Source organism: Mustela lutreola, chromosome 3, assembly GCF_030435805.1.
Source record: "Mustela lutreola isolate mMusLut2 chromosome 3, mMusLut2.pri, whole genome shotgun sequence".
Taxonomy (NCBI): domain Eukaryota; kingdom Metazoa; phylum Chordata; class Mammalia; order Carnivora; family Mustelidae; genus Mustela; species Mustela lutreola.
In genome coordinates, this window is record NC_081292.1 from 171,432,310 (window position 1) to 171,452,730 (window position 20,421).

Here is a 20,421-nt window from a genome sequence, read left to right on the forward strand (position 1 = left end):
TAGAACTCACAGCCCAAACCAGTAACAAATAATTAGTAACTGTATGGCATTACTCGGCATTATTCTGAAGGATGTGGGATTTCTTCCTAGCACCTGTGTAAAATCCAATGACCACCTGAAAACTTTGGCTAACAGCTTTTATAGCATGAGCACTTTTGACATTTTTTTCTTACCATTGCTTTGGGACCATCTGTTCAGATGATAATACATCTTCTTCAACTTATATAATAATGAGTGTTGAAGTATGAGCTATGTATTTAATATTATCTTATAAGTATCAAGTGTTTTACCAAATAACACGTACGGATTGAATTGTCTCTCCTCCTCCCAAATGTCTTTGGGGGGAGTCCTAACTCTCAATGTCATTGCATTGGAGGCAGGGTCTTTAGGAGGTAGTTAAGAGTTAAATGAAGTCATAAGGATGGGGCTCTGATCCGGAAGAGAGAGGTAACTCCCCTCTCCCTGTCCTGCACAGACACAGAAAAAAAGGCCATGTGAGGACATGGGAAGAAAGTCCTCACTAGGAACCGAAATGGCTGGGACCTTCATCTAGGACCTCTACCCTCTAGAACTGTGGAAAATATAAGTGTTGTTGTTGACGCTGCCCGGTGTCTAGCATACTCTGTGACAGCCCAAGCTAAGACAGACTAAATCAAATCTGTGGGGTATGCATTCTTGGATTCTTTTCTGGGCTGCATTAGCTGGTAATTATCCCAATTATATTTTGGTAGTAGGCTACTCACCCTGCATGCTTGTAGCCCAGAACTTCATACCTCTTTACATCTAGCTAGAGTTTCTTCCAAGAGTTCAAGGAACTATCTTATTGTGAGTCACAAAGCTGAGTGTATGGGAATGTAATAGAACTCCTGGCTTCGTGTTTAAGTGTTTGGCAAAAGAAAGTCGCTGCAACTAAATGCAGTGTGGTTTCCTGAACTGAATCCTGAAAGAGGACATTAGTGGAAAAGCTGGTGAAATCCAAATAAGGTATAGATTGTAGTTAATGGTTACATTCCTATATCAGCTTCTTATTTAAGACAAATGTCCTAGGTGCTGTAAGATGTTAACACTGAGGGAACTGGGTGTAGGGTATTGGGACCTCTTTGTACTGTCTTCGCAACTTTTCTGTTAAGTCTAAAATTATTCCAAAACAAAAGAGCTTATTTAAAAGAAAACCACTGGGGCGCCTGGGTGGCTCAGTGGGTTAAAGCCTCTGCCTTTGGCCTAGGTCATGATTTCAGGGTTTTGGGATCAAGCCCCGCATCGGGCTTTCTGCTCAACAGGGAGCCTGCTTCCCCCTCTCTCTCTCTGCTTGCCTCTCTGCCTACTTGTGATCTCTCTGTCAAATAAATAAATAATATCTTAAAAAAAAAAAAAAAAGAAAAGAAAACCACTGCTTTCACGAGTTGATCTTATAAGTTATGCATTTAAATATGAAAGAAATTTAAGCTAACGAAATACAACCTGATCTGTTCTTATATACTAGAGTTTGGGGTTAGGATTTTATTTGCCAAAAGGCCTTTACCACCAAAATAAGGTCTAAAGTCCAGCAACCAATAGAGTGAGGTCCATACTCTTCAGCTGCACCATGTGAGAAAAAGAGCAAAGGACCGGGAGCCAGATGGACTTGAGACGGACTTGGGGCCCATCACTTCCTGTACAACTGGGCAAGCTAGTGTGATTTTGAGCCTCAGTCTTCATGCCGGCAAAACAATATGGAAGATACTCAATACAAGCGAGCTGGCTGGCTTTCCAGGGTCTCCCAGGTCCTTGGGTCACCAGGCTTGGCCTTCCCCTTCAGCAGGGCTGCTCGTGGCACACCTCTCGCTTGCCAGGCCTGCTCACTGCTCTCGCTCTTGCCAAGATCATTCTTTCTCTGAGACATCTTTCTGGATGTTTTGCATCTGGCCAACTTCTGCACATCCTTGAAGATTCAGCTCCATTGTCCCTCAAAGGCTTATCCAGATTCCCCCAGGGGAGGATGTACTGTGTTCTGAATCGTTTTCTCAACCACCTTTGTTCTTTCAAAAAGGATGGGAGGCAGTCCTAAACAGTCTGTCACTTACTCTACCCTCCCAGCTCTTCTGAGAGGCTTCTATAGCTCTTAACACAGTGTGCTCACCTCCTTCTGTGCCCCTCCCCTCTACTACACCATAGAATCCTCAGGAATGAGGACAAGCTCTTGTTCCTGTCTCTCCATCTCCCATCTGACACGCAGCAAGCCCTCTGTCTGCAAATGACTGACTTTTGCCCAGAAAATGAACCACTTTCTCTTTCTGTGTTTACTATTTATTACACATAAAACATTTTATGAAATACATGGCGGGCTTCTATTTAAACAACTTTACATAAGAATTTCCTAGGCAGCTAGTATTTTAACTGTAAGATGAACTGTTTTGACTATTCTTTCCTAAAAACTCCTGGCACACTCAGGGGCTGCTCAGGTCACAAGCACTGCTTGGTACTTTGTATCTTCTACCGAGGATAACATTTTAATACCCAGATGCCCAAGAACCTAAGTGCTCATGAAAAGCTAGGCATTAAAACATTTTCAGGTAGGATAGTTCTCTTTAAGTTTTAAAGGATAATCCTTTGAGTAACTTTCACCAGATCTTGGGGCAGAATTCAGATGGTATTCAGAGAAAACAGCCTTTATGTCCATATAGTTTTAGAAATAGAGGTTATTCCTCTTTCAAAGGTGAAGGACCGAAGGTGTTAAAATCACGTCTACAACATGGACGTCACAGCCTCTCATCAGCTAGGCCTGCTTTCTGCCGGGCTCCCTGGGAAGGTGCTCCACAGCCCGTAGCATGTCAAGACCATAGCATGGCTGGGATCCTCATGGGAGGCAGGCTGGATAGACAGGCGGTTACTTTCTCAGATACAAGTCCTGTGACTCTGGGGGATGGGAGGCCCACAGCATGTGTCGTCTACGCATGCTCGGGAGCTATGTGACCTCTGCCACTGCACCCGGGAACACTCAGAGGCCGGGCGGCTGAGCGCAGCACACAACAAAGAAGTGGAAAAGAGAAGACGGGTCTTTCTAGGGTTGAGACACTGCCGGCTGTCATCAGCATCATGAGACCACTGAGTTATCCTCTGACCCCTGGATGGTGGCTCTCATTAGCTTCACTCCAAGGTACAGAGCCCATGGATGAGTCTCTCGAAGTTCTTAAACTCCCCTCCTGTCTCTGTGCCAACCTAATGGCCCCACTGTCAGTCTCACGATGTGCCTTTCCTTTGTTTGTAAATGGCAGCTGAGCAGTGGCAGTCGGTCACTGGGCCAGGTCACTAAGCCGGGCTCAGCTACTACCTCAGTGGAGGCTGGCAGTCCTTTCCCTTGTCTGCGGCTGGTTCTTTCCTCCAGGCTCCCTGACTCCATGCCAAGACTCTCTTAAACTCCTCAAACCTTCTACCCAGCTGCTTTCCCCCACCCAGGCTCTTAGCAGAGAACTTCAACGTGTCTCCACAAAGGAAAGAGAGACCATTGGACTCAACTCCTCCCAAACCTCCCTCCAGCCCCTTTCTCCCAACACTGCTCCTCTGTTAGGCAAGGGCACCTCAGTCCCCTGAGAGCTCAAGTGTCCTACCTGTGCAAAGCCTGGCCTCCTGTCTGAGCTTTGATCCAATCCCTCCCTAGCCACAGCTCTTCTCAATTAGCTATGTGTTCTTCTGCACTGTCCTTCCCAGAGACCATAAATACAGGGTCAGTCTCCCATTCCTAGAATCAGAAACAACACTCCCTTCTCCCAATCTGGAGGTCTCCCTTCATGTCACTAAGGTTCTCAAAATAGTTCATGCTTCCTATTTTCATTCACACTTTCCTTTTACTTTCCAATTCAATAGAGATTTTAATTTTTATTTATTTTTATCTATTTATTTATTAAAAAAATTTTTTAGAAGATTTTATTTATTTGACAGACAGAGATCACAAGCAGGCAGAGAGGAAGGCAGAGAGAGGAAGGGAAGCAGGCTCCCCGCCAAGCAGAGAGCCCGATGCGGGGCTCAATCCCAGGACCCTGAGATCATGACCTGAGCCGAAGGCAGAGGCTTTAACCCACTGAGCCACCCAGGCGCCCCTATCTATTTTTAAAGCTATCTCTACACCCAACACGGGGCTCAAACTTACGATCCTGAGATCAAGAGTTGTACACTCTACCAATTGAGCCAGCTGGGTGCCCCTCAAAATGACCTTTTTAAATTACAAAAATTACATGTCTGTGGTAGAAATTTTAGGTGATAACAAACCAAAACATGAGAATGTAAAAATTGCGAGGCCCCGTGCTTAAGAACAATGTTAACATGTTGGTACAGAACCTTTGTCTTTTGTGCACTCATAAATGACCATTCCTCGGGTAAAACATTACAGACTGTGTGCACATGTACTTTTTGAACACAGAGCTAGTGGACACTCTCAGACTCCCACTGCATTGGTCCTCACTGGACCCTTTCCTTGGCTGCTCCTTAAACTGTGCTCTCACCCTCTGCCCTCCACTCCCCTTTCTTATCCAAGCACGTGCTCCTCGGGTCCCTCCCTTACTCCTGGGATTACACTCCCACTGATCCATGAGTCCCATACATACTGCATTTCCAGCCCTGCCTCTCCTTATAACTCCAGATCCCTTTATTACCTGCTCCCCCTGGTACCCCCGGACACCTTATTTTGGACATCCCCTGCATACTTGGCATGAATAACACAAAGTTCAGCATTTTCTTCCCTGCACCTGTTGCTATGGTGTATTTCTTATCTCTGTTAAGAGCAGCACCCTGTTACCAGTTAAACAAGCAAGCAAACAACAACCACACACACATACTCTCTCACACACACCCCTCCCACAGAACACAACTGGGTGTTACTTTTTGATTTCTCCACTTTCCTCCCTCTGCTATACCCAGTCAGTTTCCAGGTTCTTCTGTAGGTTTTACAACTAAATCTCTCCTCTTTCCTCTCCAACTTCAAGTATGGACATACTCGTCTCTCTCGGGTTACATGCTAATAGTCTCCTAAACCAGCAGCAGAGTTCTGGAGCAGAAATTTTTCTGGGTCAGATTTCCTTATTATTCTCCAGACTTCTGCATCTTCTTACTCTATTCCACTCAACGATAATTTGCAATCCCATTTACAGTAGGACACACGGCCTTTATCTTTCCAATAGCTGAAAAACTGAATTCAACAATGTCCAGTTTTTGCTTGTCCTGCTAATGAGGGAGGGTCCAAATACCTTCAATGGGGTGGAGAGGTCTCCAGCAGAGTCTGGACCCTCCATGATCAGCAGCCAAGGGTCAACAGTGGCCAAGAGCTCTCAGTGAGAGGCTGGCAGAGGGCCTCCAGACCCTATCTCCAAGAGGAAAGCAAAGACAACAGGGGGAAGCCAACTTGCCCTGTTTGCCTAGTCTGAGTCTCTGTTGTGTGATATGGATTCCTATACAGGGAGGGGATACAGTTGGGGGCTCCTTGTTCGGGATGCCCATTTTTTTTTTTTTAAGGTTTTATTTATTTGACAGAGAGGCGATCACAAGTAGACAGAGAGGCAGAGAGAAAGGGGGAAACAGGCCCCCCACTGAGCAGAGACCCTGATGCGGGATTTGATCCCAGAACTCTGAGATCATGACCCAAGCCAAAGGCAGAGGCCCAACCCACTAAGCCACCCAGGCACCCCACTGGGATGTCCATTTTATCACCAGGCTAAAGACACCTATGGCTCTAGTTCTCCTGGGGGTCCAGCTGGACACTGGCATGTTGATACACTCTCCTAAAATTCAGTGAGCAAAAATCCCTGTGTATTTTGGGGTGGTTATTCAAAGGTTCAAGGGGCCAGGGCTGAGAGAAAGAGGCCTGGTACAGATAACAATTTTCCTCCCTCTGGCCTCACTGTTTTTCAACCATATGGTTGCTAAGGTGATTTTCTACATGAGACAAAGGAGACCCTGTCCATTCCCTGTGCTTGTCCTCAAGATGAAGTCCATACTCCTTAGCCTGCCACTCTAGGCCTCTCTTTGTAACTTCATCTTTTGGCTTCTTCTGCAATTTAGACCCCAGCCATTCCAAACTCATGCCATTTCTTGAATGTTCCATGCTTTTTTGAGCCGCTGCCTAGAATGCCCTCTTCACTCACATGTCCACCTAGAAATTTTTTACTCAAAACTGGAAACACTGCTCAAAAATCCACTGCTTTGTGAAGCCATCTTGGCTCTCGTGGAAGCTCTTCTCCTACCACCAACCCAGGGAGATGCAACTTCTCTCTCCTCCCGAATAATCCCTCACCTTGGGAGGACTTCTGTAACTGCAGGTGGCCCCATGCACTGTGTGAGTTACGTGCCCACCTGCTCTGACTTCCCTGGGGCAAGATCAGCATCTCTCCCATCTTTACACACCTGCCACCTGGCACACAGCCGGTCCTCGACAAAGAGGAGCCAGATGAAGATAGATGGCCCTGCAGGCAACAGGAAAAGAAAAGAAAGGGGCTTAAAGGGAGCTTCATAACTTTAAGCATGTTTCAAGCCAGCATCAAAGTTGGGTCAGGGCATGGCTTAAAAGCTGGTTACGGAATAAAGGGACATGGTGACGGGACACTGACTTTCTAAGCATTCTGGACCAGGGCTAGGGAGAGCTGAGAGACACTGATCATTTAGATACATATGCCACTGCCCAAGGCAGCTGGGTGGGGGTACCAATAAGATTACAAAATCTTGTATTAGCCTCAGAGAGCAGAAACATCTGCTAAAGCCACAGCAGGCAGGCTGGCCAAGTTCAGCAACGGGTTAGCCAGGACAGCCCTGTGACCAACGGAAAGGGCCACAGAGGGGGAAGAATCAATCATCCGTGTAAAGAGGATCGGGGGGACTAGCAGCAACAGGGGGGGTTCCAAAGCTCAGGGGAGCCAGATGTCAGCAATCCAGCCAGGAGCGGCAGCAGGCCCCTCCTCTGCCCCTTCCAGTCCAGGCCTTCGCTGCCCCGAGAACTCCTTCACGCCTTCGGAGCCCATTGGCTGTCAGAGCCTGAGAACTTAGGGAGTTTTTCTCCTTTTTTCTGAGGACTTCAAGGTTTTAACAGTAAGGTTCAGCTAGCTCCCCACTCGCACACTGAAACAGCTTGAAAGGAAAGAGATAATTCACTTGCCAGCCAACATCTCTGTTGAAAGAGTTTTCTTTTTCATATCAACACTTCCATGAATTCTGAATGGGATCAACTCTTTGCTACACAGCTGGACGTTAACAAAACAACACTCTGACAACCTGCTGGGGTCAGAAAGGAACATCTTAAAACTCTTTGGACTCCACGTTAAGACAGGCTTCCAATCCCAATCTTTGATCTCTATTATAAAGCAGTACCAATAAAATATCGTAGAGATTTATGGGCGAACTTTCATTTGAGCTGTTTCACACCTAAAATAACACGGGCGCTGGGGCCAACAGGCAGACAATTTAGCTTCAGGTTTCAACTGTTTAGGGTTCCTTTGGCTTTTAAAACTTAACTCACTTATTTTTAAAAATTACTTTACATTTCACAGTTTCATTGTATTTCCCTCTCGGGGAACACAGGAGATCTTTAACTGGGTAGATGTCATGACCTTCTGAGAAGGACAGGCCTAAACTCAGGTAGACGCTTATACCCTTAATGAACAGATGCCTGATTTTTGTCAAAAAGAAAGAGTGTGGGGGCACCTGGGTGGCTCAGGTGGGTTAAGCCGCTGCCTTCAGCTCAGGTCATGGTCTCAGGGTCCTGGGATCGAGCCCCACATCAGGCTCTTTGCTCAGCAGGGAGCTTGTTTCCCCCTCTCTCTCTGCCTGCTTCTCTACCTACCTGTGATCTTTCTCTGTCAAATAAATAAATAAAATCTTAAAAAAAAAAAAAAAAGAGTGTGTCCTTTTCATGGGACTTAAATGGACACTATTTCAATTTATCTTTTCTCCTGAGTATACTTTATGGCTAATGAAAATAACCAAATACTTATTACTGGGAGTAAAATCCCAAAAAAGAATCTCATTTTAAAGACAGTAAAATGAAATTTGGACCTAATAACAGTTTTATTGTGTAGTCCTGATCTGTGGGATAATTCCCCAAATCAAGCTTAGACTGTAATTCCAGTATCAGCTACTTACAAGCCAGTACCACTGAATGAAAACAAATTGGTGCCACATTCCCTCTAAGGTGGGAAACCAACCGGCTCCCCACCCCCAACACACACACCCCTCCTTCTATCTGATAAAGCTGGGAGAGATGATTCTGCCAAATGAGAAAGCAGAGAATCTGGAGGAAGAGGTAAGCAGCTCATCCAGCTTTTAAGAAGACCTTTATAGGCAAAGTAAAGTGAAAACAGCAGAAAAGTTCCTGGACACAGTCCTTTTTACAAAAATGAGTAGGAAGAAAGGTCAGAGCAGTGGTTCAAAGGAACCAGAATGCACAGCTGCTGCTGTCCAAGGTTGCGGGCTGGTACCACTTGCTCCTGCCAACGTGGGAGCTGAGCCGGGCAGCAGGAGCCCGCAGTCACTCGGGGGCACACGGGCCCTTCCTCCATCCAGCTCCACACTTTCAGAGCTCAGGAGCAGAGCCCCAACTCTGCAGCCCTGAGAAGTCCTAGAACTGTGACAATCACGAACACAAAGTAGAGGAAAGAAAATGTGCTTTGTTATTTAACCCCATTTTATTTTTCCATTTTCTGATTTTGAAACATAATTCCTGGTTATAAAAGGAGAAAGCAAGAGCTAGGTAAGAGAAAATCACCTGCTTAGAAGAACCTCTAATTGTGTCCAAAATTCTTAAATATGTGAATCTGAAAAACAGAGTTATTAAACTTTTCTATATGGAGAGAGCAACTCATGTTTATTCACTTTCTGTGGTCTTAAAAGTCTTAGAGATTGCCATTTCTGTTTTTCTTCCCATCATAACATCATAGTTTGGTGGATAGAGGGGATTCTGGAGTCTGATCTCCCTTCTCTCAGAGGCCTTGGGCCAGACAAAGGCCAGAGTTGGTCACTCCATTTTGGGGCAGGAGGTATGGATGGGATCTCTTCAACCTGAGGTTATATTAAGTGTAAACAATGTACGAATGTCAGAGCTCTGTTCTCGGGAGAGCCAAGCTATGAGTGAGGGGCTTGGCTTTGGAGTGGTTCCTTTGTCTGCATAGGCCGGGGACCTATACTTTTTTTTTTTTTTTTTTTATCTGACAGACAGCGATCACAAGTAGGCAGAGAGACAGGCAGAGAGAGAGGGGGAAGGAGGCTCCCCGCCTAGCAGAGAGCCCGATTTGGGGCTCAATCCCAGGACCCTGGGATCATGACTTGAGCCAAAGGTAGAGGCTTTAACCCACTGAGCCACCCAGACCTATACTTCTATAAGGAGCCCGAGTGGAGGGAAAGTCATCGCCCAAAAAGCTTTCAAAATAAAAACATTTATATTTAAGTATAAAACACACACATACTAGTGCACAAGTCATAAAAGAAAAGTCTGTTCCCTTTCACTAAGTGAAAGCTCAGGTAATCAGGACCCAGATGCAGAATCGTGGGCAATCCCCCTGCACTTGGGCTCTCTAGTCCTACTGTGTGAATCCACAGGACTCACTTGTTCACGCTACTGTTCACAACAGGGAATAGTGCCCGTTTTTTTGGGTGGGATCATAATGGTATTTTAATTTACATTTCCCTCATAATGTATGATGTGGGCCATCTTCTCACATGCATATTTGTCATCTGTAGATCTTCTCAGATGGAATCCTTTCTCGTCTCTGAGAAAGGGCAAGGCAGGAGCTGATTCCAGCAGGGGTGGAAATGTTTTCTCAAAAGGCATTTCAGGGGCGCCTGGGTGGCTCAGTGAGTTAAGCCTCTGCCTTCAGCTCAGGTCATAACCTCGGGCGGGCTCCCTACTTGGCAGGGAGCCCGCTTCCCGTCCCCCACCCCCCCGCCTCCCCTGCCTGCCTCTCTGCCTACTTGTGATCTCTCTCTCTCTCTCTCTCTCTGTCAAATAAATAAAATATTTTGTTAAAAAAGGCATTTCATCCTATTCTGTTGTCGTGTGACAATGCCACAGACATTAAAATGCCACAGTATAGCACGTGGCTGTATTGCAAAAATACGTCATAAAAACTGTGGCTGGCATGGGGTGAGTCTGCTGAGCCCTGCTTCGGAACAATATTTTGAAGGCAGTTACCGTTCCTCATTTCTTTCTGAACTTGAGCACCTGTCTGACTTAACTCAGGTGGCAGGGCCAGTCTGGAACCTGAGATGGGTCCCAGTGTCTAGCCATGATATAGTTCCTCTTGAATATATAAGGAAAACATGCAACCACCAACGGCCAACACTTGCTGGAGCTCACGTTATAGGGAGAAAAACCCTGCTTTTTAAAGATCTCATTAGATGTGAGAAAAGATGTTCAGACAAGGTTGCTATTTCTCATGACCATTTTTGGGCGGGGGGCGGGGGTAAGAAAAGAGAAACTATGGAAGCAGACCAAACAGGCTGTCCTTCAATTCCAGAAACTGGAGACGGATACTTACCTTCTGAACCAAATAGACACTTGTAGCTCTCTCAGTAGCCACTTTATCCAGGGGAGATCCCTCCGGAACAAAGTAACTGACATCTGCGATGTGAACCCCCACTTCAAAGTTGCCTGTAAATACAGAAGGAGGCTGATCAGTGTGGTGTGGAAAGCAAGGTCATCCCTCCCAGGAATCCCTCCTGGGACTGTGTGGCACTGTCGGAGGCCACGGGCCTCGAAGCGCGGATCACCATCTCCAGTCTTCCCGGGGATTCACATGGTTACTTTCCTTACTATATCCTAGCAGATGGTGAGATTTTTATCCTCAAGACACAACATAAACCATCTTCGCAAGATGTTTCCCGCTTCTAAAGGCCTCTTGTGTTTGTAAACATCAGCGGACTTGCCAAAGCAGGCTCCTTCTGGCTGGCAAAGGGACCCTTTCAGGGCACTAGAAAGGAGTGAGTCCCTGAATCCTGCAGACTCTGCTTCTAAGGACTTTCTGTCCATTCTGAGCACAGTCTTTTATGTTGAGCCCTGCGCCTGGCCTTCCTACCTTGATTCTGCCCCTTCTTACCTAGCCCTGGAATCTTCTCAGTCAGGGATCTGGTGATGCCACTCCCTAGCCTTTTAAGCCATGTCCTTGCTTGGTCTCCCCACAACCTGCCTTGCCAGCCTTCAGTGCTCCACCCCCCCCCCCCCACATGTCTGCATGCAGCCATCATGGGAAACCTTCTTCTGCTCCTAGGACACAGCTTACCTCATCCCACTGACATATTTGCTTGGCTCATGGTTGTTGTTTTTTTTTTTTTTATGTTTGGCATCATTGCAATGGGACCTGCTTATCAAAATCCTTCTTACCATACAAGGATTAATTCAAAGAGAATCTGGGAACAAGAAGAGATTCTCTGCCCTCTGTTTCTTCTACCTCCACAGTCAAAGCACCTAATCCATGAATGAAGATGATTACCATGCTCTTTTCCTCAGAACACTCATCTCTGCCAGATATCACAGTGTATCTTTATTGGCTTATAAATTTACTGTCTGCCTCTCTTCCTACAATGTAAGCTCCAGCAAGGCAGAACCTTCTGTGTAAAGTTCACTGGTCTAGGCCCAGTACCTAGAAGAATGTCTGAAAAATGGTAGGCACTCAAGAAATACCTGTTGAGTGAATGAATTAACAATAGGCTTGTCTGCCTGTTGTTTTTTCCTGTCTGGTAGAAGACCTACTTTTTTCTCTTACAGAATTGCCCTGTCCCTTTCTGGTGGAGCGGGCCCTGCCCACCAGTTCTGCCAGAGAGATGGGCAGGCGATGTAGGCTGATGGAATTACACTTAAAGTGGGGTTGAGGGGATGGTTAAGTTATAAATTTAGATTTACTCTTGAATATCCCACAAAGCAGATCTCAAATACAGCATTTGTGATTATACACAAATGCACACACACACACACACACACATATGAGAATGGACAGAGCGGACAGAATACAAAAAAGAGTTCACATGTAAAGTAGGGGTATAGTGTAACAAGCGCGTCATGGGCAGACAGAGGCACACTGACGATACCAACACAAAGGTGAATTTGCTCAACTTTAAATATATGCTTGGGTGCTTGGATGGTTCAGCTGACTGAGCATCTAAATCTTGGTTTCAGCTTGGGTTGTGGTCTCATCGTGAGATGGAGCCCTGCATCAGGCTCCACACTGAGCACGGAGTTGGCTTCAGATTCTCTCTCTCCCTCTCTCTCCCTCTTCCCCCACCACTCCTCTGCTCTTTCCTCCACTCACATGCATGCACTCTCCCTCTCTAAAATAACTAAATAAAATCTTTAAATATATGCTTGATGTGATTCCACCATACCCTATCCTTATTCATAGTAACTTCAGTGAAAGGGATCTCTGCTGGGACCCCGGACAGTAAGGACTGCCATAAGCCTGCAGCTGCCAGGGAAACATCTTTGTCACATGATCATGCCAATATGGAAAATAACAGGTCTAGGCAATAAGGGGAGAATCATGATAGCCTCATTTAAACTCTAGGATCCAGCTGAACTTGTAACCAGTCTACCTATGGACTTGGCAGTTCACGAATCAATCAATTCCCTTTCAGTTACGACTCCCAGGAAGAGTTCTGACTGATACCCAAGTTGACTCAGAAGAGCTTCCGAGCACATCACTACTTGCTCCTGTCTGCCTAGATGATCAATCCGAAAATATCACACGTTTTATCTGCGAATTTCATAGCCATTTATTATCCTCCTATTCCTTAATCTCTGGAGGACCCTTCTTCCTTCTATTTTTTTTTTTAAATGGAAAACAGTTTAAGCATGGGGTAGTTAAAATAAGGGGTTTGGGGACAGAACATAATTTAAGATTCCCTATTCCTCATCTATAGGGACTACCCTCCCTACAGGGCAATCATTGTTTTTTTTCTGCCTAGTCCTGTAACATGAATGCATTGGGGAAAACCAAAGTCCGCGTCTAAGAGATCTCAGTGGCTGTGGGATAATATGATAGACCCACTTCCCACAGACGAGAGGGGCGTTGGGAAAGCAGAGAGAAACCGGTGTGGCTCAGAGTTCAGCCGCCTCACTCTGAGAGCCATTCAGCTGTTGGGTCACTAGGAGCAGGGGCACCTGCCCTGCGATGATCGAGGAACTCAACCCTAAGAGGAAGTGGCCAAGAGTCTCAGACGGCTCAGCTTTCAATTTTGATATTACAAGTATCTAAAACCAACACTTGGGGAAGGTAAAATAAAGTGTCTTCTTTTGAAGTCAGAATTATAATGTATTAGCCTAACAGGTAAATATTGACTGAAGGAAAAGAGAGGATTATTACATCATGATATAAACCATAATTTTAAATTCAGTCTGTGTGTTGTTACTACACATGAACTTTCTGTCCTTAGTCAAAATTGACAAACTGACAAAGAGTTCATTACAGGAGATAAAACATGAAGGAGGCCAATCAAAACACATTTCAGAGGCTTAGATTTCACTCAGAATTCCCAGCAGAGCCTCTAAGACCTGCAAAGAGCAGCTCTCTTATTCTCCCCTTTGGACAGTCTTTTGTGGAAACCCTAAGTAAATATTTTATTACATGTATTTACATAATGTGAACTTGCAGAACTCTTGAGGTGTGGCACTGAAGGTTTTATTCTATGAAGAGAAAATATAAATCCAAATGTTCTGTAGTATCTGCTGCCAAGACACTTAGGACCAACTCGATGTTTTAAAAAAATACTATCTTCCATATAAAAGGATTCTTAAAAAAATTTTTTTTTGTATATGAAAAAGTTTTCACCGACTGACTGGGGCTAAGGTAAGCCCTGAAAGTTCGGGAAAGCTGGGGAGGCAGAGGGAGGCACAGTCCCCGAGGCCGGCCATGGCTGGCTTGCCTTTGCTCAGTGCCCACAAACTTAAATGAATACAAATGCTCCTTGGAATGAACCTGAGAGGACATCAGAGCTGCTGCATCCAAGGAAAACACAAATAGAAACGAAAGCAGCGGCTTAAAAACCACCTTGTGTAAGCCAGCCTCCCAGCCAGTTCAGCCCCTTTCCAACAGTGTCCCTGCCAGGTGGCCCCTGACGCATCATCCAGGGTGGGGCACTCACGACCTGAAGCCACTTGCTCTACTTCTGAAGCGCTCTTGTCACTTCAGCAGGAACATGTGAAAGCGCTTTGTAATCAGTAACAGTTACTCCGACACAATGCTGACCATGACAATCACGAAAACGACAATACGGATGGCAGCAGTGGCTGCTGATTTACTGTCTTCCTCGTGCCTGGGGCTCCACAGATGTTCGTCTCATTCTCACACAGGTGCATACACTGAATTTCACCGATGAATCATCTGAGGCTCAGAGAGATTCCAAGTCACTTGTCCAAGGTTACCTGTCTAGGAAGTAATCACCCCTGGATGCAGACCCAGGTCCGATTCAGAGTCTTTGCTCCTTTTGTTACCTGCATCCCACTCACTCCAAGACAAGATGATACAAGTCAATTTTTCGCCTCAGTGGCTCATAGCTCAAAATCGCTCCCTATCTCTAGGGAGACTCAATGGAAGCCATTCGTGGCCAGGGATTCAGAAATCCTGTTGGTGACTTGTCCCAGTCTTGTCCCCAGCCACATCCCTGTCCCTGCAGTCTCTCCCCGTTCCCATGGCTGTTCCCCTTCACCACTTGCAGTCTGGCGGTCCAGCAACTCTAAGTCATCAGCTCCGGGTCGACTTAATTGTGAGGCATCAGGGTCCAACTGCCGCTAAGTGTCTAGCTGCCTTCCTCAGCCGTCAGTCCTCCTCAGCGGGCAGCGGTGGGACTGTCCACAGCAACTGAAAGGGCGGCACCATTGGTGCAGGTGGGGACATCCCAGGCCACCCCTCCGAAGAGTGAGGAGTGCCACCAGGGCCTGCCAGACTTGGATCACTTGAATTCACTTGTACTCACTGCTGAGACCTGACAGTGGTGATGGGCTCTTCTTGACCCAGAAGGATGCTGCTTTTAACCCAGAATTTCAGGAACAATGCTGCCAAATGTATCTCATCACAAAATGGCTGCTTTAGTCTGGGTCACTAAGGGTCTTCATGTTGCTAATTCCAAACCTTTTTAGGCCTGACTTAACCTGACCTTACAGGGCATCTGAAGCCTAGTGATTTCTTCCTCCTTGACACATGCTTCCCTTGGCTTGAGCATGTCTGACAGTGTGACTGCTCCTTCCCAGGCTCCTCTTCCTCTCCTGTCCCTTACATGATGGAGTGCCTCCAAGCTCAACCCTGAGCTGCTTTCTCTGGCAGTCCTATTCTCTCCCTGGATTGTCTCATGCCCTCCCAGTGGTTCAAGCATCATCTCTGAGCTTCGGTCTCCTTAATTCTCTGCCACCAGTCTAGATAGACTTCTCTGAGCTCCAGACTGACATGCCCCTCAACTGTCCCACGGGTACCTCACACCCACACCTCCGAAAGTCCCTACCCCTGGCAGAACCATGTCTCTTCCTGTGCTCTCCACCCCAGGAAGTGGGAGCACCTTCACTAAAGCAAAAGGGGTACCATCACTATCTAAGCCTAAAAGAAACTAGGCCTGTCTCAGCCTGTGTCGACCAATCACTCTGAACTCGAGCTCCCAAATCTGCCTGTCTCTCCTCTTCTCACCGTCCCCTCTGTGGCCAGGGCCACCATTTCCCTGAAGAAGATCTAACAACTTCCGTGTTGTTCTCCCTGACATTTCTCAAGTCCATTTTACACACTGAAGATAATGCTCTTTCCAAAATACGAACCTTCCTGTCACTCTGTTTCTCTTCTCGACACCTCCTGCTGGCCCCGCAGACCATTGCATAAAGCCCACTCCCTCCAGCAGGCATTCCCTGATGATCTAGACCGTCCTCTGTGTCTTCCCCCAGCATCTGACACTCTCCCTGCACCATCACCCAGCCCGGCCACTTCACAGGGCTAAGGTCACAAGGTATCTCCCCCATCCTCTGTCATCTGCACAAAGGGCAGGGAAAGAGCTGAGCACATAGTCAAGTGTCTGAGATCTCCTGAACAAATAAGAAAATAACCAAAAACAAGGCTGACTCGTTGCCACTCTAGGATGAAAGGGGTTGTCAGTGCTGCCTGGTCTAATGGTGCAGAGTCCTCCCCATACCAGGTCTTCCCAGAGTGAGACCGATCTATGTTTGCACACCTCAGGTGGCTAAGGAATCACCACTTCTCAGCGTAATCCAGTCCATTCTCAGATAACCAAAATACGTCTTCCTACGGCTTCCACTTTTTGGCCCAGTTCTACCCCATGGGGCTGCCCAGAACGAACTCAACTCTTCCGAGGACAGCAACGTGGCTAGGAGAAATGAGTGCAAGGGCAGGTCTCTTCTAGCAGGGCTGGGCTCTGCTTTTGGGTTGCAACCGGCTTTGAAATATTTAGACAGCATGTGCCTCCCAGAGCTTCTCTCCTTCAGGCTAAATTACCATATTGGCTTGGCTTTAAGACACTTCATAATCCTCCATATCCTTCCCCAAACGTAGTCATTCAACAAACACTTATTACGATCCTACCAAATAGCAGGCACTTTTCCAGGCTACTGGGGTCACAGAAGCAAACAAGATTGATAAGATCCCTTCTCTGTGGGGCATATGTTCTAGTGGGGAAGAAAGACAAGGAGCAAGCAAATAAATGGTAAGATTACTCAGGAAAGTGAAAAGGACTCTGAAGGAAGTAAAATAGGCTGAGGTGATGAGAATGCCTGGGGTCCATCTCAGATTTAGTTAAGAAAGTTCTCTCTGAGGAAACAAATGGAGACCTATATGTCTAAAAAGGACCTCCTCACATGATGACATGGGGAGAGAGGAGCACAGATTCACCAGAGCAAAGGGTCAATGGTGGGAGCAAGTTGGCTAAACTGAAGGTATAGAAAGAAGGGGAGTCCTGGAACCTAGGAGGCTAGTGAGGTAGCTGGGGCCCCGATGAGAGAGGCCTGCTGGGTCAGGATGAAGCACTTAGATTTTATCTCAAGGCCAGTGGGAAACCACTAGAGAACTATGATCAGAGAAGTGAATATACCACCTTCACTGTCTCATTTTATCACCTCTTCATTCTGCCCATCGTGCTCCTATGAATGCAGGTTCAGGTCTTGCTGAACTGAAAAGAAGGAGCAAAGAAGAATGTATTCTCTTAGGAATGGTGTTCCCGAGCAAACAAATTCAAGCCACCTTCAGGGAAGTAATATGTTACGTTTGGTAGACAAACGTAGATGAGGAAAAGAAGCCTAACCAAGGAGACACAGTGACAGATGCCACAGATACTGGGTTTCCTGTCTCACAGACTGGCCTCCATCCAGCCTACGTGACGAGAAAGTGATGTTCTTGCTTGGATCACCCTCTTGACCCTGTGGCCAGTCTTCCCAACAACATGAGTCTTAAGAGATAGAAAACTGTGTTCTTGAAAGCTCAGGAAGGGGAATTCAATGGAGAGAATGAAGAGAAAGGGACAGCGTCTGCTGTCCAGACTTGCCCAGCGGTAAAGGGCCTCCTTCAGAGCAGCCCATCCAGCCAGGGTGCGGGCCTGGCCTTAGTTTGGCCCCTGGCATTTCAGAGCCAGAGTCACAGCTGAGGACCAATTTGGGCTTGGATCACCTTGTAGCCACACGGTAAACTCCGTTTTTTAGTTGGGGTAAGCAAATTCCCTCTCGCTTTGGTGGAAACACTGATTGGGTAAGAGAGACAACTCAAACTCTGACGTGTTCCAGTTCTGTGTGGTATCTGGTTTTGTAACACAAAAGCTGACCACTGGCACAGCAAGCCATGGCAGTACTCCATGGCCATGACGTGGCAACGGTCTGAAGATATTTCACAAACTTGAAAGGAGTCTAAGGGAAAATATTCTGGGACAAGGAAATCTGAATGCAATGCAAGGCACCCATGCATGAGGAGGGGGTTGTATAAGAGGATTTCTCTTATACAACTCCTGAAGGCCAGGATTTGAAGAGTCTGCACATTGTCTCTTTTAATTTTCCTTTTGCCATCCAGCAATGGGTTAATGAGGACCTTTTGTTGCAAGCTCCTTGACTGGTGAGCTCACCTTCTGGAACTAAGCAGCTTAGAGAACCTTTTCCCTTCATTATTACAAAGGGCTCTATCAATCTGCAAGTACTCAACTCAACTGCCCACACAGCAATTTTTGTCATGTTCAATCTAATTCTCAGGAATCTAAGTTTAAATTTATATGAACAGCATGGAAGAGGAACACCCAGGTAGTAAATTCCACTTTTCCCCTTCCAAATGATTTGAGCAATGGCCTCCTTCATTAACAGGAAAGAGAATGCAGAGCTAAACTTGTGAGGCTGGCACACCCAAAGTTTGGGAATTTCCAGGCGTTTCAGGAGTGAGTGGAGAAAGCCCACGGCAGCCGGTCAGGCCTGGGACGGTGTGTGGAGCTCAGGCTTGTGCAAAGCTCTTGAGTGCAGGAGGACAGGCATTTGGTCTTTTCCTTAATGCCAAAGGAGAGTGAAGTCAGAGGTGCCAAGAAGGACCTCTGAAGGTAGTTTCAAAGTTTGTAGGTTCAAATAATTAAGGGTGGAAATGGAGGTTGGGGGAAGAGGGGGGTGGATGGGATAAATTGGTCATGGTTTCAAGTTTGCCAGGTTGGGTGGTGGGAACAAGGAGTTTCATTATACTATTCTGTCTACTTCTGTGCATGTTCAAAATTCTCTATCCAAAAAAAAAAAAAAAAAAGTTTGCAGGGACTGAAGCCAAGGAAAGAAAAAAATTTAAAAGAGAAAAACCCAGTTATGTAAAACTAGCTACAAATTTTCAAAGATGGACAAGCCAACAGAGGCAAGAGAGGGTTACTGCCTGAGCAGAATTAAGATGTCCCCAGTGATGATTTCTGGAGGCCAAGGATATGGGGACTGTTCTTTTCTACATCATACACATTTGTAATGTTTCCAGCTTTCAAAAGCTGGAAAAGCAATAAAGATAAAAAGTATAAAATAAAAAATGCAAACCCGGCTTAAAAATGGAAAGAAATAAAAGAAATAAAAAGAAATTAAAAAATAAAATAAAAAATAAATAAAAAGAAATAAAAGGAAAAAATGGAAAGAAATATGGTAACATATTTCTTGGTAACAATGGTTTTCTCTGAGTGGTAGGATTATGAGTAAATTCGAACATTTCTATCATAAATAGATTGTTTCACAGTCTTTCTTTCTTTCTTTCTCTTTTCATTTCTTTCCCTCCCTCCCTCTGTTCGTTCATTCGTTCCTTCCTTCCTTCCTCTCTCTCTCTTTCAATCAAACACACCCACAACATGCTCTGTCCTTGCTCTGTCCTATCCTGTTTCCTGATTCCCCGCCACACAGCAAGAGAAAGCAGCACTGGCTGGCCTGGGCAAGGGCAGTGAGCTGTGGCAGCTCACCTGACCAGTCTCTTGGCAGACAAGGGTGAAGAAAGCACTTTACAGGCTACTTCGATTAAAGGTGAGCTCAGGAATTGAAGCAGCACGGGCAGGCGTGTTCCTTCTACATAAGAAACAACTATTTTCCCCACCAGAAATGTGACTCCAGTTTACAGCCACAGCCTGTGGCTTGTCATCACTTTCCAGGTCCCGCGTGTGAGGCTAGCCCCAGGAACCCACCCTTGCTCCCGCTTGTGGCGTGCAGGGAACGCGTGCACGATCCCACCAGACCATTTCCCACAGACACAGGTTTGAAAACCAGACTTCAGCATACTTTCACACCCCTCTGTGAGTTTTTCTATTTTAAAAAAGCCTCTCTACAAAATATAGTTACTAGTCTCTAATAGACAAATTTAAAAGAGGTGTGCCATTTTCAACGAGTTTTTTTTTTTTTTTTAATTTTATCGTGTTACGATAGTCACTATGCAGTCCTTCATTAGTTTCTGATGTAGCGTTCCATGATTCAGTGTTTGTGTAGAACACCCAGTGCTCCACGCAATCCGTAAAGAAATCTAAGCATCTTGGTGTATTTAAATGCCTGTTCGCTAAGCACAACTGCTCCCAAACAACAGCTTAACCTGATCCCAGCCTTCCTTTCAGCTGAAATCAAAGCAGCCTTCCTATTTACCTTGAATTTGGAGAGGCAATAGTTTTCAAAAGCTTTCTGTCCTGTAACAAAACCCCTTAATGGGTTTTTCTCACATTCTGGAGAAGTTGTTTTAGTTTGTTATTTTTTTGTCATATCAAACTCGCTCTTTTTTTGGCCCTAATTACTCAGTTTCGCTAATTAATCTCTTTTGCACAAAGGAGAAACCATTTTCTAATTCCCCAAGTTAACTAGAAATTATGTAAGTTATTTATGCATGCTTATGAGCTTATGCTAGGGATTCACTTTCCCGGTTGTCCCCCAACAATAGCGCACTGTTGCCTGTGCTTATATTAACTCATTTAATCCTCACAAGGCTGTGAGGCAGATCTCTTCCTACAGATGAGGAAACAGGCCCAGGG

At 45.9% G+C, this 20,421-nt stretch overlaps 1 protein-coding gene across 2 annotated transcripts in view; it reads right to left on the bottom strand.

Moving 5' to 3' along the window:
• Positions 1-20,421, bottom strand: part of DIS3L2 (DIS3 like 3'-5' exoribonuclease 2) — a 366,764-nt gene that overhangs the window by 96,184 nt on the left and 250,159 nt on the right. For both annotated transcript variants that reach the window (XM_059167711.1, XM_059167710.1), the window contains exon 11: positions 10,491-10,603. In XM_059167711.1, coding sequence (XP_059023694.1) covers positions 10,491-10,603 — 113 coding nt within the window. The remainder of the gene's footprint in view (positions 1-10,490; positions 10,604-20,421) is intronic.